The following is a 20,418-nucleotide window of genomic DNA, read 5'->3' as shown; positions in this document are numbered from 1 at the left end:
TCTTCACAAATAAAACCCTTAATGTAGTAAAAAGGTCAGTTCTCTCCAAAATGATTAATAGAATGAGTGCAGTTCCAACCACAATCCCAAATGGATTTTTCATGGAATTTGAAAAGGCAATAGGACGTTTACCTGAAAGGACAAAGGAAGCCCAGAGTGCCAGTGAAAAAGTACCAGGGTTCCAACCTCCTGTGGCCATAAAAGTCTGTTCTGGATGGATTAAGAACTTGACCATGAAAGGCAACATTTTAGAAGAAAAATAAGATGGTGTATTATGACCATGAGGTAGGGGAAATTTTCTTAAGACATAAAAAGGACAAACTGTAAAGGTTAAAAATCAGAAAGTCCAGGTATGTTAAAATAAAAAGCATCTGTTCTTTAAAGTGAAAGTGAAGTCTCTGAGTTGTGTCTGACTCTTTGTGACCCCATGGACTGTAGCCTACCAGGCTCCTCTGTCCATGGGATTTTCCAGGCAAGATACTGGAGTGGGTTGCCATTTCCTTCCCCAGAGGCTCTTCCTGATCCAGGGATCGAATCCAGGTCTCCCACATTGTAGGCAGATGCTTTACCATCTGAGCCACCCGGGAAGTCTACTGTAAATGGAGAAGAGATATATATATATATATATATATATATAGCAAAAAAATTAATATTCAGAACAGTAAAGAACTCTTATAAATCAATATGGAAGGGGAAAACAAAAGTGTACAGAAGGCATAGGGCATTTTACAGAAGAGGAAAGATAAGTGGCCCATAAACAGAGGATCTAATGTTCAATCTCATTAATTAGGAAAATACACATTTGAAACTATAAATTTTAAACCATTTCACTGCCATCAGATGGGCAGAAATTAAAATGGACGGCATTTCTAGGGCTGAGGACGGGGTGCACTACTGCTTCAGAGCACAATGAGACGTTACCGGAAGAGCCGAGCGTGCACTTTCCTACAACCCAGCAGTTCTGCGGCCCAGTCTCTACCTTGAGAAACTCTTACACATGCGTAAGACTTCCCACCACAGCATTGTTCCTGAAAGCAAGAAAGTTAGAAACAGCACAAATACCCATCAACAGCAGAAGGAAAAGACGCATTGTGTGCTATATTCAAAAATACAAACCATAAAGTGGTGGAAATCATGAAAAGGAATGAACTACAGCTATACTACATCAATGTGGATGACTCTCAAAAACATAAAAGTCAAATGAAAAAAGCAAGTTAAAGAAGAATATATATATATACACACACACATATATATACACATAGTATGATCTCATTCATAGAAAGTTCAAAAACAGGTTAAACAATGTTGCTGCTGCTGCTGCTAAGTCGCTTCAGTCGTGTCCGACTCCGTGCGACCCCATGGACTGCAGCCCACCAGGCTCCTCCATCCATGGGATTTTCCAGGCAAGAGTACTGGAGTGGGTTGCCATTGCCTTCTCCTAAACAATGTCACTTAGGAATATATACACAGGTAATAAAAAGGCAAAGAAAAGAAGGGACTGATCTCAGAGGTCTGCATTTCTGTTTATCTGTGAAGAGTAAAGGGGGGTGTGGCGTCTGGGAGGGACAGTGGGTTCTGGAAGGTTGGAAGATTCTGGTTATGATGTATTTCTTATGCTGGAGGTTGGGAATATGGGGGATGTTGACTAACTGTTCTCTCAACTTATGTATTTTTTGTTATGTATGTTTATTCTGTATGTGTTTTTTATGTTATATAATACACAGTAACAATGTATGAAAGAAATAAAACAATATTTAAAAAAGAAGCATTTGGTATAATATGAAAAATTTGTTCAGGATTAAAAACCGTAGCTAGAAGTGGAAGGAAACATCTTTAATAGTTATCTTGAAAAGTCTACGGCAGATTTTTTAATGATGGCCATTCTGACTCGTGCAAGGTGATACCTCATTGTAGTTCTGATTTGCATTTCTCTAGTAATGAGCGACGTTGAGTCAGTCCTAATGAGGTAGATGAACCTAGAGCCTATTATACAGAGTGAGTCAGAAAGAGAAAGACAAATACTGTATACTAACGCATGCATATGGAATCTAGAAAGATGGTACTGATGAACCTATTTGCAGGGCAGCAATGCAAACGCAGACATAAGATCAGACCTGTGGACACAGTGGGGGAAGGAGAGGGAGGGACAAGTTGAGAGAGAAGCATGGAAACATACGTTACCACGTAAAACAGACAGCAAGTGGGCGTTCGCTGTGTGACACAGAAGTTCAACCCGGTGCTCTGTGACAACCTAGAGGGGTGCGGTGGGGAGGGTGACGGAGGGGGGTCAGGAGGGAGGGGACATATATATGCCCGTGGCTGATTCATGTTGATGTATGGCAGAAACCAATACGATATTATAAAGCAATTATCCCCCAATTAAAAAACAAACAAAAAGCCTATGGCAAAAAAATCACCCTAAATGCTGAAACTCTACAGACAAGGATGCCAGCTATCACGGCTGCTATTAATATTTAACCACGTCCTATACCCACTGAAAAACCAGAAAAATAAAATTAAGAAAATTTCAAAAGAAGAGGTAACTTTTGTGCTATCCATGGATGGCACAACTGTCTATGTAAAAAAACCTGAGAATCTAAATTGACAAGTCATTAGACGTAATGAGAGGTTGAGAAAATGTTTTCTTTCACTAAACAGAGTCAACGGCATAACTGCACACCTGCAACAACTATTTAAAACATGTAATTAATTTAAAAATCTCATCCACAATAGAAACAACGATCAGGAGAAAAGTGTTAAAGCCTTATGCAGGCACATGCAGAAGGTGACAATAAACAAGTCTTCCTATGGATAAGGGGGCTCCATACTGCAATGACAGGAGTTCTCCAGGAGTGAAATTATAAAGGAAATGCAATTCCAATCAAAATTCCAAGAGGATTTCTGAGAACTTGACATAAAGATTCTGAAATTCATATAGAAGAACAAAGGTTCAGGAATAGCCAAGAAAAGTTTAGAAGAACAAGTAGGGAACATGTAGTCTACTAGATTTCAAGGTTTATTATGAAACTAAAAACAGTGAGAACTGGTACAGAGATAGAGACAGAAGAAATGAGTGAAGACACAAACGGTGTGTGCCTATATGGAAATCTGGTTCATGATATAACAGACATTACACATGGAGAAAAGGAGGAATATCCAGTGAACTGTGCTGGAAAATCAGATGTCTTGTGGGGAAACTTAAAAAATTCTCCCTTGCAATCTACACAAATATGAATTCTAGTTGGATTAAAGACTTTAAAGGGAAAAGCAAAACTAGAGGGAGGCAGGAAAGGATATTTTAAGGCAGAAAAAGCACAGATCGTAAAGGCAAAGACTGGCGTTAACGACTCTGCCAAAAATTAAAACTCCTACCCAAGGACTACAAAGTTAAAAGACCTGCTACGCCTGGGAGACGATAATTCATAATGCAAATAACAGATAAAGGGTTCATATCCAAAACTATATAAACAGGTCCTGAATCAGTAAGATAATGAAAAACAACAGCAGAAAAACAGAAAAAGATAATTCACTGGAGAAGAAACCAAATAACCATCTGAAGAAGGTGCTCAGCTCCACTCACAGCTGGGGAAATGCAAATTAAAACAAGATACCATTTCACTTCCATCAGACTGGCAAACATCTAACTCTGAAACCTGGGCAAGGTAGTAAGAAGACAGGCACCCGCAAGTGCTGGGGCGCACGGACACCCATGTAACCGCAGGGTGGGTGATCTTGGTTGAGGGCGAGGCCGAGGTGTGGGCCGGCATGCCCTTCCTGCTCCGCTCACTAGAGGACACCAGCTCCGGGACACAGAGACGCCTCTGAATGTCCACTCGACTCCCACTTGTGACGGTGAGAAATCAGAAACCACTCACGCGCAACTCAGGGGAAGGATGGATAGTAAATTGAGATATAGTTGCTTTTGGAATACTGAGCATCCATTTTAAATGAATGAACCTGATTTATATGCATCAACAGAGATAAGTATGAAATACAGAGTACTGACAGATATAATGACATTTATGTGATGTTTTCAAGATACACAAAACCATATTCTGTATTGTTTATGGCTACATATATACATAATAGAAGTTTTAAAATGTGGATAGAGAGGAGAGACATCAACTTTTGGACAACTGGTTACCCTGGGGAGGAATGAGACTGAGATATCTGAAAAGGAATTTAGATTATATCAGAAATATATTATTTCACACACACATACAAATGATGAAACATGGTACACATTCAACAAATATTAAATTCCTACTCTGGGCTATATATATATATGTATATATATATATATATACATATATATATATACACTCTGTGCAGTATTCTAGGAGCCCATAATGATTATATGAACAAAATCAATAGAAGTTCTTATCCTCTTGAGATTTATATCCTAACGAAGGTGGGGGTGGTTACCAGACAAGCAAATCTATAAATATGAAACATGTATCTTCTATAAATACGAAATATATTGTACTTCTACATACGTAATAGTATCTTTGTCCCCATAAAATCCGTGAATATAAAATAGTATCTGGAGAGCACGCCTGGCAGAAGGCAGGCCCAGGTGCAAACAGAGCCTGGCTCAGTGTGGCACTCTGGGAGAACAGCACGGAGGCTGGCGCAGGGAGTGGGGGCTGGGGCGAAGAGCCCAACGGTGCACGTCAGTGCAAAGCCAGCAGGGCTGTCTGCCGTAACACGGGAGAGCAGACCCTGGAGGGCCAGGAAGACGGGCAGGAAGTACCTGCCATAGGCTACACAGGAAACCAGGGGCCTGAGAATCTCAGGCAGTGCTAGCAGAGTTTCCCCGACGGGACAGACGGGTGTGGATGAGGGTCAGAGACAACCCTGGGTTTGGGGCTGCAGCGGAGGATGGAGGCTGCTTGCTGCCGGAGGGAGTGCCTGGGAGGAGCGGGTTTTGACGGCGGATAGGGAGCTTGAGGAGGCACGTGTTCCAAACAGGACGTCCATCAGCTGTCCACGGGGACACGGACCCCAGAGTTCAGGGGAGAGGTCTCAGTAAGAGCACCCGCCGGGATGACAGGGTGTGGGTGCGGGGGGGGGGGGTGGCGCGCGCTAAGGGCACCCCAATGACGAAAGGTCAGAAAAGGGGGGGCCTGGCAATAGCAAAGGAGAGGCAGGAGGAAAAGCAGGAGAAGCACCCCTGGTGCCCAGTGGAGGGGGAGGGTGCTTGCTGGGGACTGAGTTCCACAGAGCACCACCATGGGAGGACTTCGAGGTTGCAGAGAAGTGGAGAGGAGGTCTGTCGAGGGGCTGCACCAAGCCCAGAGATGGGGAGGGTGAGCCAGGGACCAGGCTGGGAGGGGATGAGGGGCCACCTGGCAGGGGTCCCCGCTGACAAATGTGAGTGCCCGGAGGGGGTGCGAGGTGGGGGGGGGTCTCTACGGAAGACGCTGCATTTCCAGGCCCCTATCTCACTCTCTTAGCATGCTGGAGAGGCCAGGGAGGCCTTCCCACGGAGGTCATCAATGCAATAAAACAGACCTACAGGGAACCTCCCACCCTGGTGGACAGCTGGCTGTCCGTGTGTCCTCACTGTCTTCCCCACCCAGGCAGCACTCTGCTCTTCGTCAAGGTCTTACTTTCAGCACGGTCCCCGGCACCTGAGAGATTCTCAAAACATGTTTGTTGATCTGGGCTGGTGAATGCTTTCTGGGCACAGCCTGCCACTGGGAAAGGGCAAATCAAATTGTGGTGATAATGGCACATGTGGAAGGCACATTTCATAAATCACAAACTAAACACATAAGACTGTTTGCTAAGACAGGTGTTCAGACAAGAAGGAAAGCCCCAGGCAGGTGGTGCAGACAGACGAGGGGTCTTGGGAGGAGGCCGGCTTGAGGCTGCAGGGGTGGGAGGGTCTTCCTGCTTAAGGACAGACTGTCCCGGACCCCCAGCCCAGCAAGGTCTTCCCGTCAGCTGTTTGGCTTTTCTCTTGTGTCCACCTGTCCTTCCCTTAACTTTCAAAGATGCTGACTGGCCCAGGAAAACCTGAGACCGTGGTGTCGGGTATCCAGATTCACCTGAAATAAATCGGTGGCTCTGGTCGGACTGAAACATGACTAATGGGTCAATGTTCTGTGACTGCTAATGGGTTTCAGTGAAATCTGGTTCTCAGGTGGAGGCAAGGCTGACTCTTTGAAAAGCTATGAATGAACTAAATCCTGTCTTCATGACCTTCTAACTTCCTGTCTGCGTCCTGCTCCCTCTTCCCGATTCCAAGCCATGTGCACCATCTCTTTCCTAAAAACTAGGTTCGCTCCCTGTTTCCTTGCTGGGAAGCTGAACGTGCTAAAGGTCATAAGAAAACTTGGGTTTAAAGCTTTGCTGTTTCTCCTCGGCTCTCCCTGGAAAGAAGGTCATGCCTGCCCTGGCTGTGTCCTCCCCTGGGTCCATCCGACCCCCTGCTGTCTCCCCGGCCATCCCCACCCCTCACCTGGACTCGGGTCCACGGGAACATCTGGAACCTTGGGGCCAGTGCGACGCCAGCTGCACGGCTCCTTCCCTTGTTCGATCTGGGAGAGGACCTCGGGCTTGGAGATGGCATAGTCTGAGGAAGGACAGAAGGGTTAGCTTTGGCCACGTTCCACTCAAGAGGTGGGGACAGGCAGCCCGGGAAACCAAGGTGGCCTAGAAACCACACCTCTTGATTGGTATAGGGCGGCGGCTCTCAAGCACAGGTGAGTCTGTCTCCCAGGGGAAACTGGTCAAAGTCGGAGATGTTTTTTTTTTTCCGAGACTGGGACGGGGCAGAGGCGCCGCTGGCATCTGCTGGCAAGAGGCTGATGGCCATCTTACAAGGCCCAGGAAGGTCCCCAAAACAAAGCCTCATCTGGCCCAAGACACGGTGCTGAGCATAAGACATGGTGATATAGAGTCTCTGGGTTAAGAAACAGTTGTTGTTTAGTTGCTGAGCCGTCTGACTCTGCAACCCCGTGGACTGTAGCCCTCCAGGCTCCTCTGTCCATCGGATTCTCCAGGCAAGAAGACTGGAGTGGGTTGCCACTTCTTTCTCTAGGGGATCTTCCTGACCCAGGGATCAAACCTGCATCTCCTACATTGGCAGGTGGGTTCTCTACCACGGAGCCACCAGGGAAGCCCCTAAGAAGCAGTGCCTTCCTGAAAACCGGAATATAACCTCACCCTGTTCCTGCTCCCACCTCACGAGCACGCCTTGTTGCCTTCAGGCCTGCGGTCACACAGACACCATCCGAAGAGGTATTAAGTCCAGAAGAAACAGTCCAGGCCTTCTTGGGGGGTATTGCATGAGGGTAGCGGCGGCAGCCCCAGGGTCGGGGAAGCCTCCAGGTACAAGGGTAGCACTGGCTATGAGAAGTCTGGTCTGCCCGTCTGCTTCTTGGTCAAGGCCTCACGTCTCAGTAAAAGACAGCGAGAGCAAAAGCCTCCTCAGACAGGGACTGATCGTAAAAGATCTGAGAGTTGGAGGGGCCTTCTCCACTCCAGGTCTCAGCAAGAGACAGAAATGGCTGTGCTCTGGGCCTGGTTAGGAGAGGGGCTGCCATGCCTCTCGGTTTGGCAACCCGTGAACTTCACCAGGCAAACGACAGCCTTTGACTCAGTCACCCCGGGCCCGACTTCAGTAAGAGGAGGGAGATAACTGTCTATGGTCGAGGGTCCCAGTGATTCACGTTCCTTGCGATAAAAAACCACCAGCAGGAAGAAAGAGGGTGAGATCTCCCTGTGCTGCCCGTGCTTAGTCGCTCAGTCATGTCCGGCTCTTTGCGACCCCATGGACTGTAGCCCGCCAGGCTCCTCTGCCCATGGGGATTCTCCAGGCAAGAATACCGGAGTGGGTGGCCGTGCCCTCCTCCAGGGGATCTTTCTGACCCAGGGATAAAAGCCAGGTCTCCCGCATTGCAGGTGGATTCTTTACTGTCCAGGAAGCCCAGGAATACCAGAGTGGGTAGCCTAGCCCTTCTCTAGGGCATCTTCCCCACCCATGAATCAAACTGGGGTCTCCTGCATTGCAGGCGGATTCTTTACCAGCTGCGCTACCAGGGAAGCCCTAAGACCTCCTTAAATCACATTTAACCAAGAAATGAATCGCATGCCTTACCCAGGGAGACCAGCGTCTCATAGTTGCCCCTCATCACGTGCTTGTACAGCTCTTTCTGCCACTCGTCCAGCTTGCCCCACTCCTGCTCAGAGAAATACACGGCCACGTCATCAAAGGGCACCTGGAACCACAGGGTCATGCAGGCTCACCCGCACGCCGACGGCAGGGGCCGCAGGCTGTCCCACCCCCGGTGCCCAGGGCTTACCTTGGGGGCCTCGCCCTTGCTGCCGGGGGGCAGCCGCAGGATCCAGAAGTTCCTGTTCCTCAGCAGGTTCTCCACGTTCTCCAGCCGCCTCTGCAGCAGCCCGTACTCCTGCAGCAGGGTCCCCAGCACGGCCCACTTGCCCTCCAGCTGGTTCCCGAACTCCACGGCCGTCTTCTCACAGTCGGCCAGCTTCTTCTCGGCCATGCCCGTCCGGCCTTCTAGGGAAAGCAAGCGGGCAGCCTGCGATTCGATCTTCCTCTCCATGGCCTGAATCGTGGCCGCCATTGTCCAGGGAGAAATCTTTCAGAAACAGAGAGGAGACCAGCATCAATCATTCTACCTGCTGTGTTCCGTGAGCAACCTCCCCCCGAGGTGTCAGGGAGCTGGGCTGGGAAGGGGTAGTAGCGCGCATGGCGGGATGTGGGGGTGTCCAGGCCGGACCTCCGCCGGGGGGGGGGTACGCTCCAGGTCTCTGCAGCCCACCTGTGGAGACCCCGGTCATGGCACTCAGTGCCCTGCGGTTACCTCCCGCCTCCGCCTCTGAAGGCACTGCTGTGTCTGCTCACAGCACACTGAGGGGCCCACGGAAGGCGCGCGATGCAACTGTGCTAGATAAATAGTGACTGCGAGCTACTGCTGTGTTTTAGTGGAGAAATAGTAAACTGCAGGTTTACTAATGCCCAGCCAGCACCTCCCATCATAACCGCACAGGATCTGTCTATTGACGATGACCTAGCAAAAAAAAAACAAAACAGCTGGTTCACTGAAACGACACAAACACGAGCATTGCTCAACTGCTCTTTTAAAAAAGCATCTCGTGTCTCTTTAATAAACACAGAAATCCAGTGACCAATTCCTCTCCACCCTAGGACAATCTGATTTTGCCCCTTTCCCAATCACTACCCCCCTCAAACTAAAAATCATCATGACTGCAAATCTCCCCCCTCCACCCCCAGCCAAGAGTTAAGACTCCGATCCAACACGAGTGCCCTGCCCTGGTGAGACTGACTTTTTCCCTCTCAGTGTTCCACCCCTCCCAAGGGGAGAATCAGTTTCAGATATTCTTGGTGCTGCCCCAGGATCAGTGACACACCTTACAGACAGGTGAGGAAGGTAAAACATTCACCATCAGGTTAGACTTTATATGTGCTGCAACCATCATAATGACACGGAGACTCCCCAGTGACGCTGGACACACACACACACACACACACACACACACCTGAAGGTAGGACCCATGGGTCAGGGAGGAAGACCTGATATTTATCCCTTCTGGCAGTGTCTGAGGATCAGTGGTACCTTACAACACTCTGAAAATCATTCCTAACCAAATGTCTGGTGACTATCTGCAAAGTTAAAAAGTGACTCATAGGAACCAGTGAGGATTCATTTAGACAGTTGCTGAGAACCAGGACATGGGTGGACACCTCAGAAAACAGTGACAAGACAGTTTGAAAACAGGTTGGAAAAACTGTCGAGAACAGAACATCCAGGATCCTAGGGTTGTCTGGAAGGCTGCTGGACCAATGACCTCTGACCTGAAGAAGGAAGACTGATCTCAAAGGATGGGGAGGAGCTGGACTGGCAGAGAAACAACTGGATGTGGGCGGGTCTCTTGCTCAAGAGATAGGTGGTTCTGCCCTGAGGCTGTGGGGACCACACGGGCCTGGCACCTTGGGCTGGCTCAGCCCTGCCTCTGAGTGCCAGGCGCCCCTGGGTGCGGGGCCACGTTTCTTCCCTTCCCCTGGGTCTTCCTCTGATGACCAGTCGCTGACATAGGGCCCCAACCGCTAACAAGTGTCTTCACTTTATGGCCCAGCTCAGTATTCCCTAAAATCCTACTTAACCTTCTCCAAGAGCATCCGACTGCCATTATCATTATCTTCGTGTTGCAAGAAAAGGGCCTTTGCATAAACACTGACCTTATAAATAAAGGCACCGCCCAGTTTTCTGACATTTTAACGGGGGCCCAGGGAGCCTCCTGGAAGGCTTCCACACTATTTGGTGGGAGGAGGCCACTGCTCAAGGCCCTCTCCTCACTGAGGGGTGAGCGGACGACATGGGGCTGGCCTCAAGGCTCCTGATAGGGCAGCGGAAACTCTCCGCCTGGGAGCCGATGCGAAGAGAACAGCCAAAGCCTTCAGTGGCTCCCCACCGGGATGGTGCAGTCCAGGCCCTCACACCCCTTCCAACTCTCCCTGCGGCCTCTTCTCCCCTTGCCTCCCTACCGAAACCGCCTTTTCCAGGCAAACGGACTCCTCAAACACGCCGGCCGGGGCCCGCCTCTCCGTGTCCAAGCCTCCTTCCTATCGGAAAAGCTCCACCGGGTCCGCGCACAGGCTGAAGAAACCCGAGCCTTCGCCTGCAAGCCCCGCTCGCATCTCAGCAGCCCAGGCCCGGACGGTGCCCTCCCCTGCCTCTTTCGCGTTTTCCTTCGCCATCACCAAGTGTACTGGTCTGCTTGCCCCGAGGCACCGAGTGTCCCGGCACACAGAGAGACCCTCTCTTCCCACGCACTTGCCGGCTGTGCGATCCTGGGCAAGTTAACTTCTCTAGGCCTCGGGTTTTTTCATGACAGTGAGGACCTACCCCCCCCCCCCAGGTTTGCTGCGAGGACAAAATCACGCCTAACGGCTGGTGCCGCGCCTGCCTCTACGAAACCGGGGGGAGCAGCTGTCTTCCCGCCCCGAACCTCCCCCCAACCCCAGGAGCTGGGCGCGCAGAGGGGGACTCGGTGACTGCGGAGTCGCGGCCGCTCCGGACACCTCCCAGGTGCCACCAGGCCGCTGGGGGGAGCTGGGGGGTAGCGAGCGGTGGGCAGAGAAAGGAGACGCGGGGTGGTGGTGGGGGGCGCGCGCGGAGATGGGGGGGCAGCGGATGGGGCGGGGGCAGGAAGCCCCGGAGGATAGCAGGAACTCGGCGAGGGGCGGCCTGCGGTGCGGGAACGGCCGGTTCCGCCCGGCTCAGGCTCGGCCCGGAACGGGGTGTGTGGGGGGAGCGCCCAGCCGGCGGGCGGGCGCCGTAGGCCCCGGCGGACCCCGCGTCCCGCTCGCCCGGAGCCCCAGGCCCGGCGGCCCGGTCCGGCCCCCGGAGCCCCTCCCCAGGGCCTGCGGCGCCGTGTGCTGGGCCCCGGCCACCCCGGGGGCCCCCGAGTCCGCGAGTCCGTGCGCGCGGGCCGCCCTTACCGGAGCCGCGGCCGCCTCGGCCATGGCCCTGCGCTGTCCGGCCCGGCCCGGAGGAAGTCGCCGCCGCCGCCGCCGCGCGGCCCCACGCAGGCCGGCCCCCGGCCTCTCCGCAGGCGGCGCCCGCCCGGCCCCGCCGTCCCCGCCCGCGTCGCCGCGCTCCTCGCTGGCCGGCCCGCGCCGCTCCGCCCGCAGACGCGCCGCCGCCGTCAGCGCCCGGCCGGTCCACACTGCATCCTGGGAGCCGGCGCAGGCCCGTGAGGCTTCCTGGAGGCAGCGCGGCCGCACAGCCCCACCTGCAGCCCGGAGAGGCGAACGGCAGGCGCGGCGCCCGCCCCGCCCCGCCCCGCCCCGCGGCCCGCCCCGCCCCGCGGCCCGCCTGCCCGCCGAGCCCCCGAACGCTGCCCGGCCCGCCGGCCCAGCGAGTCCCCTACTCCCCCACCCCCGCCCCGCCGACTTGCCCACACTCCCCCTCACTCCGACCCCCGACCCCTGCCAACCCACCTACTCACCGGGCGCCTGATCCACCGGCCCGCCGATTCTCCGGCTCCCTCGGTCTACCGGCCAACTGGCCCGCCACCCCGCCGACACTCCGATCCCCAGATTCCCTGACGCCCGGACCCATCGGCCGCGGCCGGGCGCGGGCGCAGAGTCGCCGCCTGGACTCAGCGTCCGACCTGCCCGTGGGGCCGCGAGCGTCTCGGGCTTCCGTCCCCCTGTGCCCCGAGGGGCTCGGCGACCGAAAAGAATCTCCCCGCTGCGGAGACCAGCCGGGCCGCCCTCCCGGTGACCGCGGCGACGGCAGCCGCCCCGGTCCCCCGCCCCATGCCAGCCCCGGGAGGCCTGCGCCGTCTCCTCAGGGGCCGCAGCCACGTCGCCTCTGCGGCTTTGGGTCCTGGCTCCCGCACTCGGGGCTTCTGCGTGTTCACTTCCTTGGCCAGCTGTCCCTCCTGTTCACCTTCGAGTTGAAATGAAAAACGTCCTTCCAGCAATAGGAATATAGCTCACTATATCCCGGTAGGCAGCGCTTGCAACTTTCTCTAACGTCTGGGTTACCTATAAAAATGTTTTTTAATGCAGTGGACAACAGAACACAACACCAATACCTGAAATTATTTCGCTCAAGAAGTTGGTAAGGGAAGATGTTCCTGACATTTTAAAAGAAGTCTGTCAAGGATGGTTATATAAGTTTATATATTATGTATATAATATATATTGGGTATATCATGATTACATAATCATTGGAAGGTTTGGAAGCATATGGTCTTAAGTAGTTCTCTAACAATCAGACCACAAGCCATTTTAATGCATTTTCTAACTTAAATGCTTTACGTTTTGTAGTAACGACAGTAATGTTTTAAAAATATTTTGTAATGACAAGAATTGTATTTTTAAAACAAGGAGAGAAAAATAAGTCTCACAACTCTTCTAAAGGCGAAGGGGAGCAGGCGGACGGAAAGCGCCTTTGACTGACGCCCCCGTGTGGCCGTGCAGATGCATTGCTGCCCAGCATTTCCTCTAAACCGGACTCTGGGCGGAGAGGGACCTGCGCACCACGTGCTCCGTACTCCGCAGGGCTGCGGCTCTGCCCGCCCCGGGCCTTAAGGCGCCCTTTGTTTTCTCACCTTCACCTGGAGCTGAACTTACCGCAAGGGGTCATCCCGCATGCGTGCTTTGTGTATGAAGGTGGAATCTCCCCAGGAGGAGCGGGGGGGTGGGGAGGCGACACTTTACTCACAGGGTTGCCTTTGCGGGAGGTCTTTTTGGGTGCCTGACTTTCTTTTTCTCACTGACGCTGGCCCAGTTGGTTTCTGATGTGCGAACCCCCACCCCCAACCCTGCCTGTCAAATGTGGGAGTGTGATAGGGGATAGGGGTTTCCTGATTGGAGCCCCTGCACCCTTTGGCCTTTTGGAGGAAATTCCTGAGCAGGCAAAGTCGACTCAACTCACTGCAGGAGAATGTTCTGGAATCTGCCCCGGAGTCCTTACCTTTTTTTTTTTCTTTTTCTTTTAGCTTTTCTTCCATATCATCTTTCCTTCCCAAATAACCCATCCGCTGTACCAAGGGTGCACCCCTGAAGCTTGTATAATTGGGGAATATGAAGAAAAAAATCTTCACAAAATTCCAAGTTTTAAAAAGTCAGTACACAGCTGACATAAGGGATGCTGTCTGAAGCTTCCTTAGCTTCACGGAAAAGTCCTCGATTTAAAAAAAAAAAAAGCCATCAGAACCTAGCCAAGTCTTGTCTAGGTTGGGCCTTGTGCAATGGGGCTACTGTGGGGAGAACCCGGGTTCCAGGACCTGAAAGTTCTATTATTTACTGGTCGAGGTCCTTGGGTCCATCTGCCAGCCTCTCGGGGGCTCTCTTTGCTCATATGTAAAGCCAGATTAGATCAGGCTATTCTGCAAACCTTCCTGGGTCTGACCTTTCTTTTATCACTCATTTACTTTGACACTGGACCCAGTTGACCACTACTGGGTCTGCTCCTCTCACAGTGGCCTATTTGGTGGTGACTCATGTACTAGCTTGGGCTTCCCAGGTGGCACTAGGGGTAAAGAACCGCCTACCAATGCAGGAGATGTAGGAGACTCAGGTTTGGTCCCTGGGTTGGGAAGATCCCCTGGAGGAGGGCAGGGCAATCCACTCCAGTATTCTTGCCTGGAGAATCCCATGGATAGAGGAGCCTGGTGGGCTACAGTCCATAGAGTTGCAAAGAGTTGGACACAACTGAAGCAACTTAACACACACACATACAAGCTTGCTTATGTTCTCATGACACCATGTACCAATCAGCTCCCGGATTCCCTTGGAGAAGGGGCTTCTTCATTCTCAAGGAAACAGAGGTGTCACCTCCATGGTGATGTGTCCTCTCAGGGTCCCAGTGCTTCTAAGTTGGGACCCATTACCTGCCTCGTGGAGGAGGAGAACTGCACGGGGGCAGATGCAGCCTGGCCTTCAGTGACCATCTGTGTGTCCCTCGAATGAATTCTTCCCAGGAGAGAGGATCTGATTGGGTGGGTTCTTTCATCTAACAGGCGGTGGCCCTTTTAAGCTGAGACAAAAGCCAAGGCCCCCAAAGCTGGTTGGAGGCCAGAAGAGCGCTGCTAGGTTTACATTTTGTACTTGGAAAAATTGCCAGCAGCTTTATGTAGGGAGCTCTACCAGAGGTTCCTCCAAAGGAAGTTGTGGGCATGAGAAGCCTATCGAGTTTGTGAGCCTTGTCCAATGTCAGTCCTCGTCTCCTACTCTGGCCCTTTGCACTGGCTACATCTCTGGGCAAGGACAGTGACTTGCTCCCTTTGTGTTCCCCAAGACTGGTAAACAGCCTTGCACACAACTGGTAAGAAACTGTGTGCGTGTGCAGGTATACATGCATGTGCACACACATGCACTAAATATATATATTTTTTCTTTCTTCTTCAGAGTCAACCTTGTAAAGTAGATAATGTTAGAACTAGATCTTGAAGGATGTTAATAATCAGAGAACGTTTCAGACCAGATGATGGTAGCAGAGATGTGAGCTGGGGAACAGCATAGAAATAAGGGGAGCCAGAGGGTACAAACGCATTTCGGAGAAGGAACGTGATCAGTTAGGACTTTGAGTCACAAAGGAAAATAGACTGAGTCGTATTGTGACAAGCTTTACAGGCTTTATTCTGGGGGTGGGGGTGCTGGGTCGGATAGCTGCGGTCGAGCAGGGAATAAGCCAGTCACGGTGCTGACACGGAGACGTCCCTGAAAGTGACGGGCAGGAGGGGTAAAGAGGGACCCAAGACTGGTGAGGTGGCTGCTACTGCAAGAGTCCAAGCGTGAGGTGGGGTCAGGTCTGACCAAACATAGCAGGAGTAGGACACCATGGAATGAACAGACTGGAGACCAGCGCTTCACAAACATTTGACACCATGGTGCTCAAGGCCGGACACAAGACTGTGTGCGCCCTGTGGGTCTGGACACTGCCTGAGAAGCCCTCAGCAAACCGGAAGTTGTATTGAGTGGCCATGCTCTAACGATCCAACCTAGGCAGCATGTTAAAAAGCAGAGACATTACTCTGCCAACAAAGGTCCGTCTAGCCAAGGCTATGGTTTTTCCAGTAGTTATGTATGGATGTGAGAGTTGGACTATAATTAAAGCTGAGCGCCCAAGAATTGATGCTTTTGAACTGTGGTGTTGGAGAAGACTCTTGAGCGTCCCTTGGACTGCAAGGAGATCCAACCAGTCCATCCCAAAGGAGATCAGTCCTGAATATTCATTGGAAGGACTGATGCTGAAGCTGAAACTCCAGTGCTTTGGCCACCTGATGCGAAGAACTGACTCCTTGGAAAAGACCCTGACGCTGGGCAAGATTGAAGGCAGGAGGAGAAGGGGATGACAAAGGATGAGATGGTTGGATGGCATCACCAACTCGATGGACATGAGTTTGAGTAAACTCCAGGAGTTGGTGATGGACAGGGAGGCCTGGTGTGTTGCAGTCCATGGGGTCACAAAGAGTTGGACATGACTAAGCTACTGAACTGAACTGATAAATCTTGCAGTCACTCTGCAACACTCCTATGATTAATTGAATTTTTAAACATTGTTTGCCACATGAACCACTGAAAGGCTGGTGATTTGATGCTTCCAGTGGCTCCCTCGCTGCTCCCCACCTTCATGGGCCTCCCCTGCCTCAGTCTGAGCGGCACAGCTCCAGGGAGGCCCAGTTTCCCCCGTGATGGCATCACTCTCAGCCGAAGTGGAGGGAGTTCCTGGTGTGGCTTTAGAGAACCGTGGGCAAGGTGAGCATGCAGCAGATGTGTGGGGAAGCTTCAGTGCCCTGGCATCCATGATTGCCCGTCATGCTTTCCAGAACCTTCCATGGCCTCATTTAGTCCAATTTGTTGGTGTCAGAGCTTGCCTACACCGAGGATGTAGGTGCCTGACAACAGCTTAGACATTGACTCATCCCAGGGCTCCTGCATCTTCCCTAGGATCAGAGCTATGAGCTTCAAGAATGAAGAATCAAACCCCATGGGATTCCAGGCTCCCTCGACAGAGGCAAAGCCTCTAGGCCTGGATCTCCCCAGAGCAGACGTGAGGTCGCCTTCAACCAGTAAAGATGAGACACACAGCAGAAGAATTTAAGTGGGTCTCGCCTGTGTGCTCAGTTGTGTCCAACTCTTTTGAGACCCCATGGACTGTAGCCTGCCAGGCTCCTCTGTGCATGGGATTCTCCAGGCAAGAATACTGGAGAGGGTTGCCATGTCCTCCTCCAGGGGATCTTCCCAACCCAGGGATCGAACCCTCATCTGTTGCATCTTGCACGCAGATTCTTTACCACTGAGCCATCGAGGAAGCCCCTTTAAGCAAACCCCAGGTGTGGAAAAAATCCAGACATATTTTCATACAGGCATCAGAGTTTGTTTTTAGATTTATTTTAAAGTATGACTAAGGTTATTGAATTTCCCCATAACTAAATTCCCCACAGCTTTTGGGAATAGTGTTTCAATTAAAAAAAAAAAAAACATTTCTCACTATGTACATTCAGGAACACTTACTGTGCAGATCATGGCCTACCCCAGCAATGACATTATTACTCATAAGAGAAACAAGCTTATTACTCAGATTATGACTCAATTTACAAGAGACACTGAAGTTTTATAAGGCTGACCCTTGAGTCAGCCGTTTTTGATGACCTTGTGATGAGAATAATGCCGCCTCTGGCTTTGAAGATGAAGCCTGTCACATCAAAGGCTAGTCAGATGAAGTTACGAGTATTTTATAGGGACACCAAGTCCTTTCTAGCGTGGCGAGGGACAAAACTTACTCAGTAGCACTTAGTCAACAAGCCCATACTAAGTACCTGCAGATCGTCAGCCTGGAGAGTATATAATCAAGGTGACCACATTTTGTAAACAAAACTCCCAGGTTTTCAGTATAACAAAGAGTTTTTATGTCACTTTCTGGTGCTAAGAGATCATCTGGGTAATGTAATTTTGGACCCTCAAAGTATAAAAACCTGGGACAATTCATGGATTCATCTGGATAAAAGAGAATATTTGAAATGATCATTGTTCCAGAAAATAAGCACGCAAGGTTGTTTGATCCACTGACGCTGCTCAGGGTGAAGCTCCATGATGGACATGAAAACAACATTCAGTCTCATGCAGAAGGTGTGCTAGGTCCTTCCTGCAAGGGCAGGGTGGTTTCTTAGAGAATAAAGGGTCAGTAGGAATTTGCTAAGCAGACAAGGGGTAGGGGGCAAGGAACATTCCAGATAGGAATCAGAGAGTCTGAAGCATGGGAAATGGTAAATTATGACACTCTTCTCAAGAACTCACAGAAATTAGAAAATACTTTGAAACGAATGATGATAAACATAGAACAGATGTAAAATTTGTGTGTTACACCTCAAGTCACACTTAGATGGACTTAAAATTTTTTACTTATTTTTGGCTGCACTGGGTCTTCATTGCTACGCACAAGCTTTCTCCAGTTGCGGTGAGTGTGGTTTTCTCTTCATTGTCGTGCACGGGCTTTCCATTTCAGTGGCTTCTCTTGTTGCAGAGCATGGGTTTTAGGTGTTCAGGCTCAGCAGATGTGGAGCACTGGCTTAGTTGCTCCGAGGCTTGTGGGATCTTCCCATACCAGGGATTGAACTTGTGTCCCCTGCATTGGCTGGTGGATTCTTAACTACTGGACCACCAGGGAAGTTCCCTCATTATTTAAAGTTCAATATTTTAGCAAAATGACCACACAAGTGATATTATGTCTTTTGTGCCTCACATCAAGAGGAAATGATGAAAAACAAATTTTAATTAAAAAAAGGAAATGATGTTAGTTTGTTACATTATTGATGAAGTTGAATTTGAATAATGAATTGAAGCGGTGTTGGCAGATTTTTATGTATCCTATTCCCTGATAATTTTCATCTAACAAATTAAGCATCCATTAATGATTCTTATCTAAGTTTTTTACAATGATGGTCATAAACTGATGATTTTATATTTTGACCCTTCTTTTTCCATTTAATTGACTTGTTGGTAAAGATTTTGTAAAGCTTTCCTTTCTCTACCTAAAAAAAAATTTTAAAAACCTTAGTAACATGGATTTATGGATTCTTTAATGAGTTATAACATTTGTGCGTGTGTGCTAAGTCACTACAGTCATATCCAACTCTTTGCGACCCTGTGGACTGCTGCCTGCCAGGCTCCTCTGTCCATGGAATTTTCCAGGCAAGAATACTGGAGTGGGTCGCCATGCCTTCCTCAGGGGGTCTTCCCAACCCAGGGTTCAAACCCACATCTCTTATGTCTCCTGCGTTGGCAGACATGTTCTTTACCACTAGCAATGGCTGGGAAGCCCCAGTGAACTATAACACATACCTCTATCTGTTTTGATGCTCAACTTGTCCCAAATTTAGCTAGTGGTGAGCCTCTTCAAGCTGGTCCTGTGCTCTGTTGACGTGTCCCCATCAGTTCTGGGGCATTTTCCTACTTCCTAGTACGAAATGTTCCATAGTTCAGCTTTTAGGTTTTTTGCCCACCCGTGGAATCAGCCAGATCTCCAAGTTTTTGGCTGTTTTTAATGGTATTTAATAACTACAATATGGGCATCAGGAGTGCTCACTGCAACTGAGATGTTTCTAGTGCTTTTCAGAGAGCAGAGTTAAGAAACGTACGTGTGTACTTGTAGGTGTGCATGCATACACTGTGTGCATGTGTATTCACATAGCTATTTACAATTCCAGTCCAGCTCCACTGTTCTTCCTTGCCTGTCTCCATTCCATATTTATATCTCCTGTCTCAGGATTAGAACCCTGGTTCCCCCAAATATCAAAATTTTATTCATTTGCTCAAAAACATAGGTTTTGTAAGTTATACCAAAACAACTTTCAGTTTAGTCGCTCAGTCGTGTCCAACTCTTTGTGACCCCATGGACTGCAGCATGCCAGACCTCCCTGTCCATCACCAACTTCCGAAACTTGCTCAAACTATGTCCATCAAGTCAGTGATGCCATCCAACTATCTCATCCTCTGTCATCCCCTTCTCCTCCTGCCTTCAATCTTTCCCAGAATCAGGGTCTTTTCCAATGAGTGAGCTATTCACATCAGGTGGCCGAAGTGTTGGAGTTTCAGGTTCAGCATCAGTCCTTCCAATGAATATTTAGGACTGATTTCCTCTAGGATGGACTGGCTGGATCTCCTTGCAGTCCAAGGGACTCTCAAGAGTCTCCAACACTACAGTCAAAAGCATCAATTCTTCAGCACTCAGCTTTCTTTATAGTCCAACTCTCCTATCAAGTAAAGTAAAACAACTTTACTTCTAAGTAAAGTTCAGTATCTCTTTTTCCCCTTAGTATATATACCACTGAACGTACTTTCTTCTTTGTGGTCAAATTATCAGTGTGACATACCTTGGGTTTATGGGTTTTGTTTATATTTTCAGGTTTGTCTTTCCATACTTGAGGGTTTTTTTGGAAATGTAATAAAACATTTAAATGATTCAAATTTGAGGCTATATAAAAGTGTACACTCAGGAAGGACCAATTCTCTACTCCAGTCCTTATATCTCATTTCCATTCTCCCCAAGTCATGTTCTATTTCTTGATCTGGATCTGAGATTACATGGGTGTATTTTTTATTATTATTAATAAAGCGGAATGCCTTTGATTTATGCATTTTCTGTACATTTTACACACAAATGAAAAAACGAAAAAAATAAACCCAGTGAGATGTGCCAGTCAGTATTCATCCGAGAAGCAATATCACCCGAAGTGTTATTGAACAAGGGAATTATAGAGCCTTACGCAATTTATCCTGAAGTAAAAATCCAGAAGGGGGAGTTGGAGGATCAAAGAACAGTGAAGATCCTGCCAAAAGTCAAGACTTAGCTGCGATGAGAGGAAAGAAGAGGGGAAATGCTGAGACGGCAACAGAGACCCTTG

The 20,418-nt window shown here is 49.9% G+C and overlaps 1 protein-coding gene across 7 annotated transcripts in view; it reads right to left on the bottom strand.

Annotated features, from left to right (window-relative positions):
• ZNF746 (zinc finger protein 746) overlaps positions 1-20,418 on the bottom strand; it is a 74,131-nt gene that overhangs the window by 9,964 nt on the left and 43,749 nt on the right. Inside the window, exons 1-4 of one of the 7 annotated variants that reach the window (XM_070459268.1) lie at positions 12,007-12,671; positions 8,313-8,612; positions 8,108-8,228; positions 6,467-6,580 (exon numbers count right to left, since the gene is read on the bottom strand). In XM_070459268.1, coding sequence (XP_070315369.1) covers positions 6,467-6,580; positions 8,108-8,228; positions 8,313-8,597 — 520 coding nt within the window. In that variant the 5' untranslated portion in view covers positions 8,598-8,612; positions 12,007-12,671. Of the gene's footprint in view, positions 1-6,466; positions 6,581-8,107; positions 8,229-8,312; positions 8,613-8,837; positions 9,026-11,497; positions 11,757-12,006; positions 12,672-20,418 lie in introns of those variants that run through there. The other 6 variants (XM_070459173.1, XM_070459130.1, XM_070459406.1 and 3 more) reach the window with 6 other exon arrangements.

This window comes from Odocoileus virginianus, chromosome 1, assembly GCF_023699985.2.
Source record: "Odocoileus virginianus isolate 20LAN1187 ecotype Illinois chromosome 1, Ovbor_1.2, whole genome shotgun sequence".
Lineage (NCBI taxonomy): Eukaryota > Metazoa > Chordata > Mammalia > Artiodactyla > Cervidae > Odocoileus > Odocoileus virginianus.
This window is presented reverse-complemented; position numbering and strand designations above follow the sequence as displayed.